This window comes from Cebidichthys violaceus, unplaced genomic scaffold (assembly GCF_023349555.1).
Source record: "Cebidichthys violaceus isolate CVI_PGR_0920_01 unplaced genomic scaffold, fCebVio1.0.p SCAF_2, whole genome shotgun sequence".
Taxonomy (NCBI): Eukaryota; Metazoa; Chordata; class Actinopteri; order Perciformes; family Stichaeidae; genus Cebidichthys; species Cebidichthys violaceus.
Genome location: NW_027176372.1, coordinates 246171 through 267500, shown reverse-complemented (window position 1 = coordinate 267500; position 21330 = coordinate 246171). Strand labels below are relative to the sequence as shown.

The window sequence follows — 21330 nt, the reverse complement described above, 5'->3', positions numbered from 1 at the left end:
GCGCACGTGGACGCGTCATGTGACCGCATCATTAGGGTCGCTCGTGAGTTCGGCTCAAAGATATTTGTCGTCACGCTGCGCGTTGAGTCGTTAAAGTTCTTCTTTATGAACCGGGCCCGCGGTGAACCCGGTTCTGAAAAGTTCGTTTAGCCCCAGATAGCAAACTTAACTCCGCTCCGGATCCGCCCCGAAGGTATCATAGGCTCCGCAAAACGGGTCCGGATCGGAGTCTACTTGAGCAGCGGGACGGATCTGGAACGGATACGCGTGGAAGATCCAGACCAGAACACATATATATCTATCTATCTATCTATCTATCTATCTATCTATCTATCTATCTATCTATAATAACAACATGTTTAATTTATTCAAGACTTGAATCTACAGTCACGCTGGAGAACATTAAAGCAGTTTGTGTATTTATATCAACAGTCCTCATCAGCTCCATGTTCTGATCAAACTCTCTGCTAACAGACCAACACATGTTAAGTGTGATGTGATGTCGTACATGTGATGTCATACATGTCGTACATGTGATGTCATACATGTCGTACATGTGATGTCATACATGTCATACGTCATACATGTGATGTTGTCCATGTGATGTTGTACATGTGATGTCATACATGTCATACGTCATACATGTGATGTTGTACATGTGATGTTGTACATGTGATGTTGTAAATGGATTGAATTTACACATGTTAAGAGCTCATGACGTCTATATGTAGAATATGTATTAATGGAAAACATGTAACCACGAATAGTATCAAAAACTGTTTTTTATTCAATTCAATCCATTTACAAATATTTTACGACATCACATGTACGACATCACATGTACGACATCATATGTATGACATGTACAACATATCCGCCCCGGAGTCGACTGCTCTCTGGGTGTGCTCGAGGAACCGGTTCTACGCCAGACTTCTCAGGAGACCAAACCTGTTTCTGAGAGCTGTTTAAAGTCTGATGAAGGTTCCGAGGCTCAGCTCAGAGTCACAGTCCTTCATGTTTAAATGAGTTCAGTGTTCCCCGAGAGGAGTCTGGAGGAAAGTGTGACACTGGTACTGGAGCAGTACATCATGGGAGCTGAGTCTGTCCCTCTGTGTCCTCAGTATGTCCCCGCTAAAGGCGAGACTGTCATCGGCATCGTGACGGTCAAATCGGGAGACGTCTTCAAGGTGGACTTTGGAGGAAGTGAGCAGGCGTCTCTGTCCTACCTGGCTTTTGAGGGATCCACCAAGAGGAACCGACCCAACGTCCAGGTGAGACCCCGACCCCGAGAGGTCCAGGTGAGACCCTGAGAGGTCCAGGTGAGACCAGGAGAGGTCCAGGTGAGATACAGATGGGGGGTCACACCTGTTACCTGTACAGGTGGGTGACCTGGTGTTAGCCCCTCCCTCCCTACGTCTTTAACTCCTCCCCCTTGTGTGTTACCTGTACAGGTGGGTGACCTGGTGTTCTCTCAGTTCCTCATAGCCAATAAGGACATGGAGCCGGAGCTGGTGTGTGTGGACGGTTCAGGACGAGCCAATGGGATGGGAGTGTTTGGAGGAGGAGGTCTGGTCTTCACGGTCTCTCTGGGACTTGTCAGAAGGTAAACGTCCTCAGATGTTTGTGTAGAAACGCTGTCCTGAGACTCCAGGATCATCTGGTCTACTGCTGAGTCCCCACAGTGATGTCCTGTCTCACCTGGTCCCCCCCCCCCCCCAGACTGCTGACCCCCCACAGTGAGGTCCTGGCTGACCTGCAGCAGCTGTTCCCCTGTGAGCTGGTGGTCGGGATGAACGGTCGTCTGTGGGTGAAGTCCTCCAGCGTTCAGCAGACGCTCGTCATCTCCAACCTGCTGCAGAGCTGCGACGCCATGACGGCCCAGCAGAGACGCCAGCTGTTCAGGAGGGTGGCACAGGGGGCGCTGTAGACCGCATCGGACCACCTGCTACACCTGTAGATAAACCTGAACCGGCTGTAGACCGCATCGGACCACCTGCTACACCTGTAGATAAACCTGAACCAGCTGTAGACCGCATCAGACCTCAGGTACACCTGCATCTGGTTCCACAGAGGACAGCTTGTATTCAGGTTCTGGTCTCGTCGGTGAAGAAGAATCAGAAAATTAAACTTCTGTTAAAAACTTCTCAGCTGGTTCATCTTCATCAGAGATGATGAAGATGAAGCGTTCCTTTAAAACATCTAAATGTTCTTTTCTTCTTTGTGTTAAAGGAACGTTCCACATTCAACACGTCACTGGTTCTAAAAGTAAAATGTTAAAATACAAACTTATTGTTCTCTTTGAATCTTTCCTTAGAAGAAAAAAGAGAAATGTTTTAATGTCGACAGAACTTTACTGCAGCGTCTCGTTAATTTACAGTCGGAACATAAGTATATATTAAATATATATTATATGTATATTTAATATATATTATATTTATGTTTAATATATATTAAATGTAATATATATTATATTTAATATATATTAAATTAAATATATATTATATATATTTAATGTATATTAAATATATATTATATTTTATATTTAATATATATTAATGATTATTGATCAATAACTGATTTGAGTCGATTTTTGAAACAAACTATTGAATTAATTTCATAATATTTTAAATGTTTTATATTTTAACTGAGTTTGTTTTTTTCAACTTTTAATAATTTTCAGACCAAATGATGAAAAACAGTTTTTTTTTCATAAACATTTATTTCAAATAGATTAAGAAAAAATAGATATTTTTTTTACAACTTTTTTTCTTTTTATACTTTTTTATACTTTATGTGCATTTAGAAAAAAAACACAAACAAACCTCACAAAGGATGCTGGGAAAAAAACACTCAAAACAACCGGATCTAAACTCTACATGAACATGTTTTTAGGTTTTATGAAATAAAATGCAAATAAAAAAAATCTGTTTGTTCTGAAGACAAAAAAATAAAAACACTCTCAGCTGATTACGTTCTGAGAGACAGGTGGAGGACAGAGAGACAGACAGACAGGTAGGTACTGGACAGACAGGTAGAGGACTTCAGTAACTAACAAACACATCTCTGAACTTGAACACATCGCAGTGACATCAGAACTTTGGCAACACGTCAGGCTGAAAAAATACGGCGGACATCTTGATGATGTCACAGAGGGGGCGGAGCCAGGAGGGGTCACATGATGTGTTTCTGGATACCCGGAGTGAACTCCTTGGCGTTTGGGTTCAGACTGCTGTTCATCACGAGGTCTCTGACCTCCTGCAGCTGAGGGAGGTCTCTGGACGGGATGAACCACTCCCACTGCTCCTCCTCCTCCAGCATCTCCTGGAAGCAACGCTCCATGAACTCCTCCTCCCACAGCTCCTCCTCCACCTGACACACACACACCATGTAAACAACATGTTAGTCATGTAAACATCATGTAAACATGCGAGTCATGTAAACATCATGTAAACATCATGTAAACATGTTAGTCATGTAAACATGTACAAGTTAACATGTTAGTCATATAAACATGTAAACATCACGTAAACATGTTAGACATGTAAACATGTTAGTCATGTAAACATGTTAGTCATGTAAACATCATATAAACATGTTAGTCATGTAAAAATCACGTAAACATGTTAGTCATGTAAACATGTTAGACATGTAAACATCATGTTAGTCATGTAAACATGTTAGTCATGCAAACATCGTGTTAGTCATGTAAACATCATATAAACATGTTAGTCATGTAAAAATCACGTAAACATGTTAGTCATGTAAACATGTTAGTCATGTAAACATGCGAGGCATGTTAACATAATGTAAACATAATGTTAGTCATGTAAACATGTTAGTCATGTAAACATGTTAGTCATGTAAACACGTAAACATGTTAGTCATGTAAACATGTTGGACATGTAAACATAATGTAAACATGTGAGTCATGACGTAAACATGTAAACATGTGTCATGTAAACATGTTAGTCATGATGTAAACATGTAAACATCATGTAAACATGTTAGTCATGTAAACATGTTAGTCATGATGTAATGTAAACATGTAAACATGATGTGAGTCATGTAAACATGTTAGTCGTGATGTAAACATGATGTAAACATGTTAGTCATAAGCATGTTAGTCATGATGTAAACATGTAAACATCATGTGAGTCATGTAAACATGTTAGTCATGATGTAAACGTGAGTCATGTAAACATGTTTCAAATGTAAACATGTTAGTCATGTAAACAACATGTTAGTCATGTAAACATCATGTAAACATGTTAGTCATGTAAACATGTTAGTCATGATGTAAACATGTAAACATCATGCGAGTCATGATGTAAACATCATGTAAACATCATGTTAGTCATGTAAACACAGAGGGACACGTTAGTCATCTGAGGACACAGAGAGACACCAGGTGTCGGTCTCACCTGCCGGTTGAACTCCTCCTCGTTCTCCATCCACATGTACTCAGCGAACGGGTCCTGGTCGGAGATGAACTGTCCGCTCAGAACCACCTCGGTGTTAATCGTCATGCTGAGTCTCGGGTCTCTCATGTCCCTGTCTGTCTGTCCTCTGACTGTCCGACCTGAGACACAAGGACCCCGTTAGTCTGTCCTCTGACGGTCCAACCTGAGACACAAGGACACAAGGACATAAGGACACGGTGAACCCCCGAGCAGCAGCTGGTCCGGTCTGTCAGCTGACAGACGGACATTAGCAGCCAGCTGATGACCGTGAACGCACCACAACAAGAGGGTTACGAGGACAGAAGACACGAAGACAAACATGCAGAGACTTTATACGAATGTTATTATATATATTATTATTATTATTATTACACTAACAGGAGCTGGTCTAACCTCACAAACCTGGTTCCCCCTCACAACAAATCCTCTGTAATGGCCGCGCTGCTTATTGTTTGTTTACATAGGTGACGTCACGCTGTGCTCGCTTTGTGATTGGACAAACCGCTCTGCTGCCTTCACGTGCTCACACGGCCCGTTAAAACCAACCGGACTGGAGAATCGGAAAGTAGAACACTTTAACTATATATATATATATATATATATATACACACACACACACACACACACACACACACACACACACACACACACACACACACACACACTTATATAGAGGTGTAACACACACCCGGTCCAGAAGGTGGCAGCATACATGAATTACATCGTCGGTTTTTACAGTCCGCAGTAAAAACCAAAGAAGAAGACGAAGAATACATCGCGATACTTCAGTCTTCTCGTCCTGCGCTGTGTGGTTATTTCAGCTAGCTCTCATCTACGCATGAGGATAAGGTAACGTAGGAGTTTAAATGCACTAATATAAACTATAATAGATATAGATTATGAACTGCACTAGCTCACGGATAGCATTAGCTAATGACGTTAGGATTCGATGTATGCTAAAGAAAGCTAGCACCGTTAGCGTAGCTGCTAGCAACACAGAAGCTCTCGTTTCCTCCTCTCTAAATATTAGTACACATGTTAACTTATAATTGTATGTATTTGTCTCTCCTCGACCCTGAGTCTGAAATAAAGTCTATCTCATTTAATCTAATAATATATATATTATGTATATATTATATGTTAACTTACAGCTTCTCAGTGGTGGAACGTTACTAAGTACATTTACTTAAGTGCTGCACTTCAGTCCACAATCGAGGTACTTGTACATGACTTGAGTATTTCCATATTCTTCTACATCTTATTACTTGTTCATTTCTGTTCCTGTCCAGTGAGAACCACGTGTCTCCAGATATGTTTAATGTTTCTTCTTCACGTGTTATTAAACTGATGAAGTTGTGTTCTCAGCAAACCTGAAGACAGTTTTGTCCTCCAGTTCAGACAGATGATGAGATATCATGACGAGGATCTGTTTGTGTCTTTTATCCTCCACACGGGTCCTCCTCTCAGAGCTGTACTACAGTACTACTGTACTACAGCACTACATTACTACAGTACTACAGTACTATAGTACTACAGCACTGAGTACTACACTACTATAGTACTGCAGTACTATAGTACTACATTACTACAGCACTATAGTACTACAGCACTACAGTACTATAGTACTACATTACTACAGCACTACATTACTACAGCACTATAGTACTACAGTACTATATTACTACATTACTACAGCACTATAGTACTACAGCACTGAGTACTACAGTACTACAGCACTGAGTACTACAGCACTATAGCACTACAGTACTACAGCACTGAGTACTACAACACTATAGTACTACAGCACTACATTACTACAGCACTACAGTACTACAGCACTACATTACTACAGCACTGAGTACTACAGTACAGTACTACAGCACTACAGTACTACAGCACTACATTACTACATTACTACAGCACTACAGTACTACAGCACTACATTACTACAGCACTACAGTACTACAGCACTACAGCACTACATTACTACAGCACTACATTACTACAGTACTACAGCACTACATTACTACATTACTACAGTACTGCAGTACTTCAGCACTACATTACTACAGTACTACATTACTACAGCACTACATTACTACAGTACTGCAGTACTACAGCACTACATTACTACAGTACTACAGCACTATAGTACTACATTACTACAGCACTACAGTACTACATTACTACAGCACTGAGTACTACAGCACTACATTACTACAGCACTGAGTACTAGAGTACTACAGCACTACAGTACTATAGCACTACAGTTCTGCAGTACTACAGCACTAGAGTACTACAGCACTATAGCACTACAGTACTACAGCACTGAGTACTACAACACTATAGTACTACAGCACTACATTACTACAGTACTACAGCACTACATTACTACAGCACTGAGTACTGCAGTACTACAGTACTACAGCACTACAGCACTACATTACTACAGCACTACAGTACTACAGCACTACAGCACTACATTACTACAGTACTACAGTACTACAGTACTACAGCACTACAGCACTACATTACTACAGCACTACAGTACTACAGCACTACAGCACTACATTACTACAGCACTACAGTACTACAGCACTACATTACTACATTACTACAGTACTGCAGTACTTCAGCACTACATTACTACAGTACTACATTACTACAGCACTACATTACTACAGTACTGCAGTACTACAGCACTACATTACTACAGTACTACAGCACTACAGTACTACATTACTACAGCACTACAGTACTACATTACTACAGCACTGAGTACTACAGCACTACAGTACTATAGCACTACAGTTCTGCAGTACTACAGCACTAGAGTACTACAGCACTATAGCACTACAGTACTACAGCACTGAGTACTACAACACTATAGTCCTACAGCACTACATTACTACAGCACTACAGTACTACAGCACTACATTACTACAGCACTGAGTACTACAGTACTGCAGTACTACAGTACTACAGCACTACAGCACTACATTACTACATTACTACAGTACTACAGCACTACAGCACTACATTACTACAGCACTACAGTACTACAGCACTACAGCACTACATTACTACAGCACTACATTACTACAGTGCTACAGCACTACATTACTACATTACTACAGTACTGCAGTACTTCAGCACTACATTACTACAGTACTACATTACTACAGCACTACATTACTACAGTACTGCAGTACTACAGCACTACATTACTACAGCACTACAGTACTACAGCACTACAGCACTACATTACTACAGCACTACAGTACTACAGCACTACAGCACTACATTACTACAGCACTACATTACTACAGTACTACAGCACTACATTACTACATTACTACAGTACTGCAGTACTTCAGCACTACATTACTACAGTACTACATTACTACAGCACTACATTACTACAGTACTGCAGTACTACAGCACTACATTACTACAGTACTACAGCACTACAGTACTACATTACTACAGCACTACAGTACTACATTAGTACAGCACTGAGTACTACAGCACTACAGCACTACATTACTACAGCACTGAGTACTAGAGTACTACAGCACTACAGTACTATAGCACTACAGTTCTGCAGTACTACAGCACTAGAGTACTACAGCACTGAGTACTACATTACTACAGTACTACAACACTACAGTACTATAGTACTACAGCACTACATTACTACAGTACTACAGCACTGAGTACTACAGTACTACATTACAACAGTACTACAGCACTGAGTACTACAGTACTGCAGTACTACAGTACTACAGCACTACAGTACTGCAGTACTACAGCACTAGAGTACTACAGCACTGAGTACTACAGTACTACAGCACTACATTACTACAGCACTGAGTACTACAGTACTACAGCACTACAGTACTACAGCACTGAGTACTACAGCGCTACAGCACTACATTACTACATTACTACAGCACTACAGTACTACATTACTACAGCACTACAGCACTGAGTACTACAGTACTACAGCACTACAGTACTACAGCACTGAGTACTACAGTACTACAGCACTACATTACTAAAAGCTGTTCTTGTCTAGAGGTACGAGGTTCTCACTGGACGGAGACGCTACAAACACATGATGATCTCAGAGAGGTTTGATGTACTTGTACTTGATGTACTTTTACTTCAGTGAAGGATCTACTTCTTCCACCAGTGTAAAATACTGAGTGTTTCTGGTTTGGTGCATTCATCCCCTTCTTTCGTTGTAATTGGACGTTTTATGAATTCTTTAACTTTTAAAGCTTAAGAGAAATGATTTGATCTCTCTGACCCGCTGGCTCTCAGAGTTTCTCCTCTTTCAATGAGGATGTTTCCTCCAGTCTAAAGGTGGACTCTCACTCTTCACAGCCTCTTCTGTCTCCTTTCCTAGCCTCCTTATAATTGTCTTCTCATGTCCCAGTGATCCCAGCTCACGTCTGCTCAGCCGACTGTGAATGAATCCAAAGTCTGCTTCTTCGTTAGCGGTCCTCAGAGCTTCTGGTCTGGTGGTCTGTGTTTCTTAGTCGAGGCCACGTTTCAGAGCGTCTCTACCTCCTTGTGTTTCAGCAGAAGATCCAGAGAAGAGGACATTCAGGGACGCTAACGTTCAGATCCTTTTGAGCTTCTTTATCTTGACTCTTGTACTGAAAACGAGCCGGACAGCGGCGTCATGTCTCAGAAGTCGCAGTCAGACGGGGGTCAGAAGCACTTCGCCGTGGGCCGGGGGCTCCTGGCCGCCGCAGAGACCTTGAACTTCAACATGAACGAGCAGCGATCCGGTCGGCAGATGGGGGGCGTGGCCTCAGGTGTGGGGGTGGGCGGCGGCATGGACAACCAGGACCCCCAGATGTCCCGGCGTGGCGGCGGTAGCCACATCGGCAACACCATGAAGCTGTTTGCCAGCTTGGGGCTGTCGCCCTCCGACCTGGACGCTCTGGCCGAGATCCCAGAAGAGGACATCAGCGTGGAGACGCTGCCGCGCATCCTCATGCAGCTCAAGAGCCGCAAGGGGGACGCAGGAGAGCGGCGGGGGGGGGCCACGTCCTCCATGTCCTCCGGCGGCGGGTACCGAGGAGGACGGGACGGCTGGGACCACGTGGGGAGGATGGGCGGTCCTTCTTCTCTGGGTCCCGATTCAGCCCGGGTCCAGACCTCTGCAGACTTTGGGTACAGTTCACTGCAGGACGGTGCTCCCGGCCGGGGCTACGGCTTGAACTACGGCGGCGGCGGTGGGGGGGGCAGCAGAGACAGGCCGTACTCTGAGCTTTCCCACCATGACTCCTACGGGGGGCTCAGCATGGGGCCGCAGACCTCCGACACCGGCTTTAGTAGGAACAGGAGAATGGGCCCCCCGTCCAACGGGAAGATCCAAGACTTCTTGGGGGTCACACCCCCCATGTTGCCCCACGTGTGCTCTCTTTGCGACTTTGACGTTCACTCCACCATGGTGAGTACCCACCAGCCTCCTCTCTTCTGGGACTAACTCAGGGTTCAGTCTTCTGGTGGGAGTCCTCCGCCATGTTTCCTACAAGCTCACAGCATGTCTTCACATTCTCTCACACTGATTCTACTGATCTTCTGAAGTGACCCTGAACGTCACTTGTTATCTACTCGTTTTCCACCTAGACATGTCTTCACGTTGTTTAGGACACATTTCTACACATGTGGAGGTCAGAGACATAGAAGTAATCCTGACCAATTAGCAGCTGTTTACACGATGACATCACTCAATAGTGTTCTCATTGGAGGTGGATCATTGAATCCCTTATTGAATCTTTTTAGGGGGTTTAGACCTCTTCTTTAACGAGTTGGACCTGTTTATTCTCTAGTTATCAAACCACAGAGACTCTAAAGAAACATCTCTCTGATCTCAAACATCTCTCAGATCTCAAACATCTCTCAGATCTCAAACATCTCTCTGATCTCAAACATCTCTCTGATCTCAAACATCTCTCAGATCTCAAACATCTCTCAGATCTCAAACATCTCTCTGATCTCGAACATCTCTCAGATCTCGAACATCTCTCTGATCTCGAACATCTCTCAGATCTCGAACATCTCTCAGATCTCAAACATCTCTCAGATCTCAAACATCTCTCAGATCTCAAACATCTCTCAGATCTCAAACATCTCTCAGATCTCAAACATCTCTCAGATCTCAAACATCTCTCTGATCTCAAACATCTCTCTGATCTCAAACATCTCTCAGATCTCAAACATCTCTCAGATCTCAAACATCTCTCTGATCTCAAACATCTCTCAAACATCTCTCAGATCTCAAACATCTCTCAGATCTCAAACATCTCTAAGATCTCAAACATCTCTCTGATCTCAAACATCTCTCAGATCTCAAACATCTCTCAAACATCTCTCAGATCTCAAACATCTCTCTGATCTCAAACATCTCTCAGATCTCAAACATCTCACTGATGTCAGTTTATTTTCTGTGGAGCCACAAAGAGTTTAAAGATGGATTCAATAAGGGATTTGTCAGCCGCGGTGCTTCATGAATGTGATAATAATAATAATATTAATATTAACAATAATCCTGGTCACATTTCAGGCGTTAAAAGCAGCAGATTTCTATTCAATGTTTCTGTGTTTGTGAGGACTGTTCCTTTAACAGGCGGACCGGTTCAGGTTTAGGTTCTGGTTCAGGTTCAGGTCTAGGTTCTAGTTAACTGTGTGTTTGGACCCGTAGGAGTGGAACCAGCACACTAACGGACTACGACACGATGAGAACAGACGGCTGCTGCTCAACATGTGAGTCTCTGACACGGTTTGATGTCTCAGAGAAGCTTCTGGTGGACCTGTAGTGATGCTCTGTGTGGTTCTTCTTTCAGGTATCCAGACTGGGACCCTGGAAGGTCTTCAGGTAGAAGGTAAGAGACAGGAAACCACCTCCGGGTCTTTAGAGAGAGGTCCGTGTGTGTAAAATATAATGGGTAATATTACTGAGAGAACTCTACTAGGTTAAACACGTTCAGATGTGGAAACATGAAAGAACTTCTACTTTGTAGAACGTAGAGCTCACAGGTTCTTAGAGGAACGTCTGCTTTAGAACGTCCTGTTTCTAACTGTGTCTCTGTTCCAGTGGGAGTCTTCTGGACCCCCCCAACATGTCTGCAGGGTTGCTGGGACCGGCCCCCATTTCTTCAGCTCAGACAGGAGGAGGGATGTCCTCCAGCTGGGGCAAGAGATTTGTTATTATGAGTATCATTGTTATTATTATATTATTATTATATTATTATTAGTGTTATTATTATCATTATTATTATATTATCATTATTATTAGTGTTATTATTATTATTATTATATTTTTATTATTTTATTATTATTATTATTATATCAGTGAGGGGTCTTTAGACTAACGTTCTGTGTGTGTGTGTGTGTGTGTGTGTGTGTGTGTGTGTGTGTGTGTGTGTGTGTGTGTGTGTTTGTGTGTGTCAGGAGGAGGTGGAGGAGGTCCTGGTCTGTCAGGAAAGAACCAGTCTGGACAGAATAAGGTCAGCTGGTCCTCTTTAACTGGTCTGGTTAAAGATGACGTATGATGCATTACTTCATCATGATGTAATACACCACGTATGATGCATTACGTCATCATGACGTAATACATCACGTATGATGCATTACGTCATGACGTAATACACCACGTATGATGCATTACGTCATCATGACGTAATACATCACGTATGATGCATTACGTCATCATGACGTAATACACCACGTATGATGCATTACGTCATCATGACGTAATACACCATGTATGATGCATTATGTCATGACGTAATACACCACGTATGATGCATTATGTCATCATGATGTAATACACCACGTATGATGCATTACGTCATCATGATGTAATATACCACGTATGATGCATTACATCATAATGATGTAATATACCACGTATGATGCATTACATCATAATGATGTAATACACCATGTATGATGCATTACGTCATCATGACGTAATACACCACGTATGATGCATTACATCATCATGACGTAATACACCACGTATGATGCATTACGTCATCATGACGTAATACACCACGTATGATGCATTACGTCATCATGACGTAATACACCACGTATGATGCATTACGTCATCATGACGTAATACACCACGTATGATGCATTACGTCATCATGATGTAATACACCACGTATGATGCATTACTTCATCATGATGTAATACATCACGTATGATGCATTACGTCATCATGATGTAATACATCACGTATGATGCATTACGTCATCATGATGTAATACACCACGTATGATGCATTACTTCATCATGATGTAATACATCACGTATGATGCATTACGTCATCATGATGTAATACACCACGTATGATGCATTACGTCATCATGATGTAATACACCACGTATGATGCATTACGTCATGATGTAATACACCATGTATGATGCATTACGTCATCATGATGTAATACACCATGTATGATGCATTACGTCATCATGATGTAATAAACCACGTATGATGCATTACGTCATGTTACGTTGTGTGTTCTGTCCTCAGCTGAGGAGCAGAGTGGTGGTGGTGAAGTATGACAGGAAGCCTTTGAGCAACAAGACTTTGTTCTCCTTCACCGAGCCGTTCGGCCTCCTGACGGAATACCTGGTCCTGAAGAACCAGGTGAGTTGAACCCCCTCTCTGGTCTAGTCAGGCTCCACCCCGGTGTTCAGTGTGTTCTCACCCCCCACGTTGTGTCTCCACCAGGCCTTCCTGGAGATGAGCAGCCACGAGGAGGCTGTGGACATGGTGACCTACTACGAGCAGCACCAGGCGGCTCTGTATGGGAAGCCGGTCACTTTCTACCTGTCCAGGAGGCTGCTGGTCATCGAGGTACTGCAGCCTGCAGGCGTGTCCTCGGGTACACTCTGTCCCTCCGTACCTAAGACTCACCTGTCTGTGTGTCTGTCTCACCCTCAGAAGGACGAGCGGGCCGCCGACAGGTCCGTGGACCGACCCATCAGGGAGGTCAAAGGACAAGGCAGTCAGGTGGTGTTCTTCTCCAACCTGCCCAGAGAGGAGGAGAAGAAGAAGGAGCTGCTGACAGTCGCTGGACGCTTCGGAGTCGTGGAGAAACACCTGTTCTTAACCGACCAGGTAGACCTGATCTTCATCAGTCTTCATCAGGTTCACCTGTTCTTAACTGACCAGGTAGACCTGATCTTTATCAATCTTCATCAGGTTCACCTGTTCTTAACTAACCAGGTAGACCTGATCTTCATCAGTCTTCATCAGGTTCACCTGTTCTTAACTGACCAGGTAGACCTGATCTTTATCAATCTTCATCAGGTTCACCTGTTCTTAACTAACCAGGTAGACCTGATCTTCATCAGTCTTCATCAGGTTCACCTGTTCTTAACTGACCAGGTAGACCTGATCTTTATCAGTCTTCATCAGGTTCACCTGTTCTTAACTGACCAGGTAGACCTGATCTTTATCAGTCTTCATCAGGTTCACCTGTTCTTAATCGACCAGGTAGACCTGATCTTCATCAGTCTTCATCAGGTTCACCTGTTCTTAACCGACCAGGTAGACCTGATCTTCATCAGTCTTCATCAGGTTCACCTGTTCTTAACCTACCAGGTAGACCTGATCTTCATCAGTCTTCATCAGGTTCACCTGCTCTTAACTGACCAGGTAGACCTGATCTTCATCAGTCTTCATTAGGTTCACCTGTTCTTAACCGACCAGGTAGACCTGATCTTCATCAGTCTTCATCAGGTTCACCTGTTCTTAACCGACCAGGTAGACCTGATCTTCATCAGTTCTAGACTCACAGTCGATCCGTCTCTTCTATTGGTCCTCCAGGCGTTTGTCCAGCTGGGTTCTCCTGAGGACGCTGAGATGTTGGTGAAGTATTATAGCGTGAACCCGCTCACCATCAAAGGGAGACCGATCCGCCTCAACGTCTGCACCAAGTACAAGACCCTGACGTGAGTCTTCTTCATCACCATCGTCACCATCTTCTTCATCATCACCATCACTGAACCTCTCTTCTGTGTTTCAGGGTGAACCGGAGACAAGGAGGAGACGGTCGAAGCCAGAGGAGCAGCAGCTCCGGAACCAGGACCTCCACCAACAACCCCCACAAGACCTCCTCATCCAAATCCTCATCCAGGACCAGAGAGGAGAAGAAGAAGGAGGAGGAGGAAGAGGAGCTTAAGCCTGAGGAGCAACAACCTGCAGCAGAGGAGGAGGAGGAGGTGTCAGGAGTGATGGATGGGGAGGAGGAGGAGGAGCAGGTTACTGATGGAGATGCAGAGGGGGAGGAGCCACAAGGAGCAGCAGAGGAGCAGCAGGAGGAGGTCAAACAGGAGGAGGTGAGAAGACATGGAGGTCAACAAATGAGTCATCAGGACAATAAAAAGTGATAAAAATTATATTATTAAAACATAAGTGATACTACACATCTATAATACTATTAATGATGAACTTTATAAAGTTTATTTTGTTTAATTTTGACTCAGTTACTCTTAAAGTATTTAAATAATTTTCTAACAAAATAAAATGCAGCTCATCTTCATGTCAGATTTCAAAATAAAACACCTCCTCCATTGATCACCTGATCGATGCCGGCTCTCCCTGAACACGTTCATGAACACGCAGGTTCTTGGCGGTGAGGATGTCACAGAAGACGCACCTGGAGATGTGGGCGGGGCTGAAGTTGAGGTCAGGCAGGAGGCGGAGCCAGAGGGACGGACAGAAACCGACGTCTCTGCTGAGGAACACGAGAACAAAGAAGAAGAACCGGACGCAGAACCAGGAGACGGTTCAGAGACGGTGGAGGGAGACCTACCTGCTGACCAGGTACGTTAACATTCTGCTATAATAAATATTTATTTATTTGTGAATATGAAACATGATGTTTCTGTTCAGTTCGATCGAGACTTCCTGGAGAACATGGAGGACTTTGTGACGCTGGACGAACTGGACGAGGACGAAGCGGACGGAGAGTCCGACTCCACCGGTACCTGAATATTTACATGAGTGTTATTACTCTTCTTCATGTGTTCAGAGGAAAGCTGAAGCTCATCCTGTGTTTGTGTCTCCTCTTGTTTGCAGACAACACCAGGAGAGGAGTGAGTATCTGAGTCCTCCAGAGAGACGACAGCTGAGGATTGTTTCTGTGGTTCTGTCTGCAACTCTTATGACCTCTGACATGCTTCTTCTTCTTCTTCTCCTGCTGCTGCTTCTGCTTCTTCTTCTTCTCCTGCTGCTGCTGCTGCTGCTGCTGCTGCTGCTTCTTCTTCTTCTGCTGCTGCTTCTTCCTTTTCTTCTTCTTCTTCTGCTGCTTCTTCTTTTTCTTCTTCTTCTTCTTCTGCTACTTCTTCTTCTTCTTCTCCTGCTTCTCCTGCTTCTTCTTCTCCTTCTTCTCTGCTTCTCCTGCTTCTTCTTCTGCTGCTCCTGCTTCTTCTTCTCCTCCTCCTCCCTCTTTCTTCTTCTTCTCCTCCTGCTTCTTCTTCTGCTGCTTCTCCTCCTCCTCCCTCCTTATGCTCCTCCTTCTTATTCTCCTCCTCCTGTTTCTTCTCCTGCTTCTTCTCCTTCTCCTCCTCCTCCCTCTCTCCTTCTTATTCTCCTCCTCATCCTCCTTCCTCTTCTTCTCCTCCTCCTTCCTCTTCTCCTCCTCCTCCTCCTTCAGGGTATGAGAGTAGTGAACATCGTGGGTTTCAGACGAGGTTATAACTTCATGAACGAGCTTCAGGGACTCGCCAAACCTTTTGGGAAGGTGGTGAAACACCTGGTTCTGGACCTGAGACCAGAGGTAGACCAGCTGTTACAGTTAAATGACCAATGTACCCCGCAGAGAGGAACATGCAGTAACGTTCCGTGCTTTGTTCTTCAGGCGTACCTTCAGTTCACCACAGAAGAAGAAGCTCGAGCGATGGCCGGCTTCTACAACAGTAACATCACGGCGTCGGTGTGCGGTCGACCGGTGAGAGTCAGTCACTCTCTGAGCTACCCAACCATCCAGGTGAGCCTGTCCTCAGTGCTGGTTCGTGGTTCAGAGGGAACCCTGTGAGACCAGGTCTGATCCTAAATCTACAGACCTTCATTCTACCTGAGCTGCTTCTTAATTTTAAAACCAGTCATGTGACGTCTTCACGTGATTCTGAGGGTTCAACTTTGTGTTTGTGAGACAAAAAGGTGTTTAAACAAATAAAAGTTAGTTTCATCCTTTAAACTCTGTTAGTTTCATCCTTTAAACTCTCTGTTAGTTTTATCCTTTAAACTCTGTTAGTTTCATCCTTTAAACTCTCTGTTAGTTTTATCCTTTAAACTCTCTGTTAGTTTCATCCTTTAAACTCTCTGTTAGTTTCATCCTTTAAACTCTCTGTTAGTTTCATCTTTTAAACTCTGTTAATTTCATCCTTTAAACTCTGTTAGTTTCATCCTTTAAACTCTGTTAGTTTCATCCTTTAAACTCTGTTAGTTTCATCCTTTAAACTCTGTTAGTTTCATCCTTTAAACTCTCTGTTAGTTTCATCCTTTAAATTCTCTGTTAGTTTCATCCTTTAAACTCTCTGTTAGTTTCATCCTTTAAACTCTCTGTTAGTTTCATCCTTTAAACTCTCTGTTAGTTTCATCTTTTAAACTCTGTTAGTTTCATCTTTTAAACTCTGTTAGTTTCATCTTTTAAACTCTCTGTTAGTTTCATCTTTTAAACTCTCTGTTAGTTTCATCTTTTAAACTCTCTGTTAGTTTCATCTTTTAAACTCTGTTAGTTTCATCTTTTAAACTCTCTGTTAGTTTCATCCAAACTCAGTCTTGATGTCTCCTCCTTGTCTCCTGTCTCCTCAGTGCGGATCCAGCAGGGTGGTCTACGTGGGTCAGATCCCCAACACTAAATACTCTGATGACGCCATCTTGAAACTGGCAGAGCCGTTCGGGAGAGTAAAGAAGTATTTCCTCAACAGGCTGAAGAGAGAGGTACAAAACCAGAACCAGGACTATGAACCTGAAGCAGCCCTAACTATAAACCTGAGCCAGCTCTAACTATAAACCTGAGCCAGCTCTAACTATAAACCTGAGCCAGCCCTAACTATAGACCTGAGCCAGCCCTAACTATAGACCTGAGCCAGCCCTAACTATAGACCTGAACCAGCCCTAACTATAGACCTGAACCAGCCCTAACTATAGACCTGAACCAGCCCTAACTATAAACCTGAGCCAGCCCTTCAGAAGTCTGAACTGTCTCATGTGTCACAGTGTTTCATAGAGATGGAGAAAGCTGAGGAGGCAGAGAAAATGGCAGAAGATTGCAAAACGAATCCTCCGAGGTTCAACGGGAAACGTCTGACGGTCTACGTCAGCAGGAAGTACAGACGGCTCAAACACGGGTGAGTTTCTTCTTCTGTGGTGAACAACTTCTGTCTCAATGCTGAAGGTTCTGGCTGTGAAATAAGTTATAACATCTGAAGATATGTTGAACAAACTTCTGTGTAAAGTTCAACGTCTGTATCCGTAAATTCAGTGGTCCTCATGGTCGTCATGATCCTCCTGCTCCTCGTGGTCCTCATGACCATCCTGGTTCTCATGACCCTCGTAGTCCTCATGACCCTCGTGGTCCTCATGACCATCCTGGTCCTCGTGGTCCTCATGACCCTTGTGGTCCTCATGACCCCCCTGGTCCTCATGGTCCTCCTGGTCTTCATGACCCTCATGGTCCTCATGAACCTCGTGGTCCTCATGACCATCCTGGTCCTCATGACCCTCCTGGTCCTCATGGTCCTCATGACCATCCTGGTCCTTGTGGTCCTCATGACCCTCGTGGTCCTCATGACCCTCCTGGTCCTCATGACCCTCGTGGTCCTCATGACCCTCGTGGTCCTCATGGTCCTCATGGCCACCCTGAATGGACGGATAATGTTGGTTCATGTGGTGAAAACAAAGATAATGGATGAATCCATGACTTCAGTGTGAGAACATGAACTGTATCTGTTGTTTTTAGACATCGATGTCTGGACAGAACCAAGAGAGAGAACAACAGCATGTCTCCTAAATCCTCCAAACATCCTGAAGAACCTCCTGCTAAGAGATCTAAGGAGGAGAAACTAGAGGAGGAGGAGGAGGAGGAACCAGAAAAGGAGGAGCAGCAGAAGGAGGTGGAGGAGAAGAAACCAGAGGAGGAGGAGCATAAGGAGGAAGAAGAGGAGGAGCAGAAGGAGGAAGAGGAGAACAAAGAAGAAAAGTCTTCAGAGAAGATTCCTGAAGTCTCTGATCAGGAAGTGAGTTTAGTCTTTTATTGACGTGATTGATTTGAGTCTGTGATGATGCGTTCAATGTCTGTCTGTCTGTCTGCAGGGGCTAAAGGAGGCGGAACTAAAGGAGGCGGAGCAGATGGAGACGTCGTCCAATCACAATGGAGAGGCCGACGCCCCCCCGCCGGCTGAAAACAAACCCAGTGTGGCGTCTCTACCGCTGCCCCCCCACGAGCCCAACACGCCCATTGGTGAGGAGACACATTATTATAATTATTATTCATAAACGTCACGTTTCATACATTATTATCATTATGTATTTATAATTATTAATATTAATAAATATTATTCATAATAATTATATAATATATTATTATTAATAAATAATGTCACTTGTTTCATATGTTTTATTATTTATATTAATTATTATTAATAATAATTTATATTAATAATCATTTATAATAATAATTAGCTGTTAAACAGCTGTTAGTCAATAATCAAAGATATAAAGTTCAAATAAATGTTTCCTCTTCTGAACATTTGTTGCTTTTCTTCATCTCATCACAAACTTATTTTAGATTCAATTAACTTTTATAACTTTTATTCATTGTTTGATCCATAAAATATATATAGTATTTTCACAAATTAATGAATTGTTTGTGCTTTAAAAACGACAGATTTATTGACTAATACTGACTTTTTTTAAAATATTTAACTTTACTGGATGTAAACTGTTGTCATGTTGGTGATGATGTCATGATTTATGACATTAAACACAATCAGAGATCTTTATTGTTTTTAATCATATTTCATGTTTTCAGGTGTTGAACACGTGAAGACGGGTTTTTACTGCAGAGTCTGTTTCCTGTTTTACTCCAACGAGGAGACGGCCAAGAAGACGCACTGCAGCAGCCGCACGCACTACGACAAGCTGCAGGTTAGTTAGTTAGTAGTGTTAGTTACCGTCACCCGCACTACGACAAGCTGCAGGTTAGTTAGTTAGTAGTGTTAGTTACCGTAACCCGCACTATGACAAGCTGCAGGTTAGTTAGTAGTGTTAGTTACCCTAACCCGCACTACGACAAGCTGCAGGTTAGTTAGTTAGTAGTGTTAGTTACCCTAACCCGCACTACGACAAGCTGCAGGTTAGTTAGTTAGTAGTGTTAGTTACCCTAACCCGCACTACGACAAGCTACAGGTTAGTTAGTTAGTAGTGTTAGTTACCCTAACCTGCACTATGACAAGCTGCAGGTTAGTTAATTAGTTAGTAGTGTTAGTTACCCTAACCTGCACTACGACAAGCTGCAGGTTAGTTAGTAGTGTTAGTTACCCTAACCCGCACTACGACAAGCTGCAGGTTAGTTAGCTAGTAGTGTTAGTTACCCTAACCTGCACTACGACAAGCTGCAGGTTAGTTAGTTAGTTACCCTAACCTGTACTACGACAAGCTGCAGGTTAGTTAATTAGTTAGTAGTGTTAGTTACCCTAACCTGCACTACGACAAGCTGCAGGTTAGTTAGTTAGTAGTGTTAGTTATCCTAACCCGCACTACAACAAGCTGCAGGTTAGTTAGTTAGTAGTGTTAGTTACCCTAACCTGCACTACGACAAGCTGCAGGTTAGTTAATTAGTTAGTAGTGTTAGTTACCCTAACCTGCACTACGACAAGCTGCAGGTTAGTTAGTTAGTAGTGTTAGTTACCCTAACCCGCACTACGACAAGCTGCAGGTTAGTTAGTTAGTAGTGTTAGTTACCCTAACCCGCACTACGACAAGCTGCAGGTTAGTTAGTTAGTTAGTAGTGTTAGTTACCCTAACCCGCACTACGACAAGCTGCAGGTTAGTTAGTTAGTAGTGTTAGTTACCCTAACCTGCACTACGACAAGCTGCAGGTTAGTTAGTTACCCTAACCCAGCAGGACGACTACAACAAGCTGCAGTACCTTTAGTGACCTCTAAGGTTGGACACAGAGTCCCTGAGACAGATGTTGTGTTTGTGGTTTCAGAAACATCTGGAGAAAGAACAGACCAAAGCAGAGAAGAAGAAAGGGAAGAAGACGAGCGCCTAGAAGAACAGCTGAAGACTTTTTATTCTACTTTTTATCTTAGTCACATGTTCAGACTTGTAAGACGAGTTAGATGAACTCACGTCACTGTAAACTGAAGACGAGTTCAGTCGTGTACTTTAAGCTCTTCATCATTGTCTCAGAGCTGTTATCATGTGACAGGAACTACTTTCTGAGGAACAAGCGAAGCTCGAGGCGGATGGATACGCTGTTTGTCAAGAAAATAGTTCCAACTCAAACTGGTTCTTACGTTCAGTTTCTGTATGTAAACGAGTGACATAAACTTTCAATGTCACGAAATGGAGAAAGTGAATTTCCAAAAATGTCAAACTATTCCTTCATGTTTCTTTTCATCCTTATAGAAAATAATGTGTTAAACTTTTTATTTTGATTTGGATGATTTATAAAATAAACCGTTTCCTCAAATGTGAGTTTTATTTTTTACAAAATGTTTTCTGCCACGAAGAATCTCATTCAAAACATGAACAGTTTATAGCTTCATGTTAGAAATCAGTGTTTCATAGTATAGCATGTTATAAAAAGTCATAGTAT

At 43.1% G+C, this 21330-nt stretch overlaps 3 protein-coding genes across 5 annotated transcripts in view; 2 read left to right on the top strand and 1 right to left on the bottom strand.

The window, feature by feature from the left end:
* Positions 1-2285, top strand: part of exosc3 (exosome component 3) — a 2656-nt gene extending 371 nt beyond the window's left edge. Inside the window, exons 2-4 of the mRNA XM_068714054.1 lie at positions 1122-1271; positions 1452-1603; positions 1720-2285. Of these exons, the coding sequence (XP_068570155.1) occupies positions 1122-1271; positions 1452-1603; positions 1720-1927 (510 nt within the window). The 3' untranslated portion in view covers positions 1928-2285. The remainder of the gene's footprint in view (positions 1-1121; positions 1272-1451; positions 1604-1719) is intronic.
* A 564-nt stretch (positions 2286-2849) lies between these two features.
* On the bottom strand, positions 2850-4962 carry LOC137875824 (polyadenylate-binding protein-interacting protein 2-like). Of its 2 annotated transcripts, none has more exons than XM_068715326.1 (3): positions 4863-4962; positions 4422-4623; positions 2850-3369 (listed from the first exon to the last, which is right to left on the bottom strand). In XM_068715326.1, the coding sequence occupies exons 2-3, from the start codon at positions 4545-4547 to the stop codon at positions 3172-3174; spliced, it is 324 nt and encodes a 107-aa protein (XP_068571427.1). In that variant the 5' UTR covers positions 4548-4623; positions 4863-4962; the 3' UTR covers positions 2850-3171. The 2 variants fall into 2 exon arrangements, with proteins under 2 accessions (XP_068571427.1, XP_068571425.1); XM_068715324.1 differs by having other exon boundaries at positions 4854-4955.
* A 262-nt stretch (positions 4963-5224) lies between these two features.
* Positions 5225-21198, top strand: matr3l1.2 (matrin 3-like 1.2). 2 transcript variants are annotated; one of them, XM_068714051.1, is made up of 22 exons: positions 5225-5309; positions 9051-9927; positions 11182-11243; positions 11324-11362; positions 11575-11672; positions 11931-11986; positions 13023-13139; positions 13224-13349; positions 13437-13613; positions 14325-14449; positions 14524-14836; positions 15123-15323; positions 15393-15483; positions 15579-15595; positions 16156-16278; positions 16360-16488; positions 17316-17444; positions 17724-17854; positions 18466-18742; positions 18819-18966; positions 19537-19652; positions 20719-21198. In XM_068714051.1, exons 2-22 carry the CDS (start codon positions 9151-9153, stop codon positions 20779-20781), a joined length of 3315 nt encoding a protein of 1104 aa, XP_068570152.1. In that variant the 5' UTR covers positions 5225-5309; positions 9051-9150; the 3' UTR covers positions 20782-21198. The 2 variants fall into 2 exon arrangements, with proteins under 2 accessions (XP_068570152.1, XP_068570153.1); XM_068714052.1 differs by having other exon boundaries at positions 5295-5309; positions 9048-9927.
* The last annotated feature ends 132 nt before the right edge of the window (positions 21199-21330 follow it).

Coding starts and splice junctions, on each gene's coding strand:
- LOC137875824 (XM_068715326.1), bottom strand. CDS start 4,547: ATGAGAGACCCGAGACTCAGCATGACGATTAACACCGAGGTGGTTCTG. Junction 3,370..4,421: donor AGGAGGAGTTCAACCGGCAG/GTGAGACCGACA, acceptor TGTGTGTGTCAG/GTGGAGGAGGAGCTGTGGGA.
- matr3l1.2 (XM_068714051.1), top strand. CDS start 9,151: ATGTCTCAGAAGTCGCAGTCAGACGGGGGTCAGAAGCACTTCGCCGTG. Junction 9,928..11,181: donor TTGACGTTCACTCCACCATG/GTGAGTACCCAC, acceptor TTGGACCCGTAG/GAGTGGAACCAGCACACTAA. Junction 14,837..15,122: donor AGGAGGTCAAACAGGAGGAG/GTGAGAAGACAT, acceptor ATGAACACGCAG/GTTCTTGGCGGTGAGGATGT.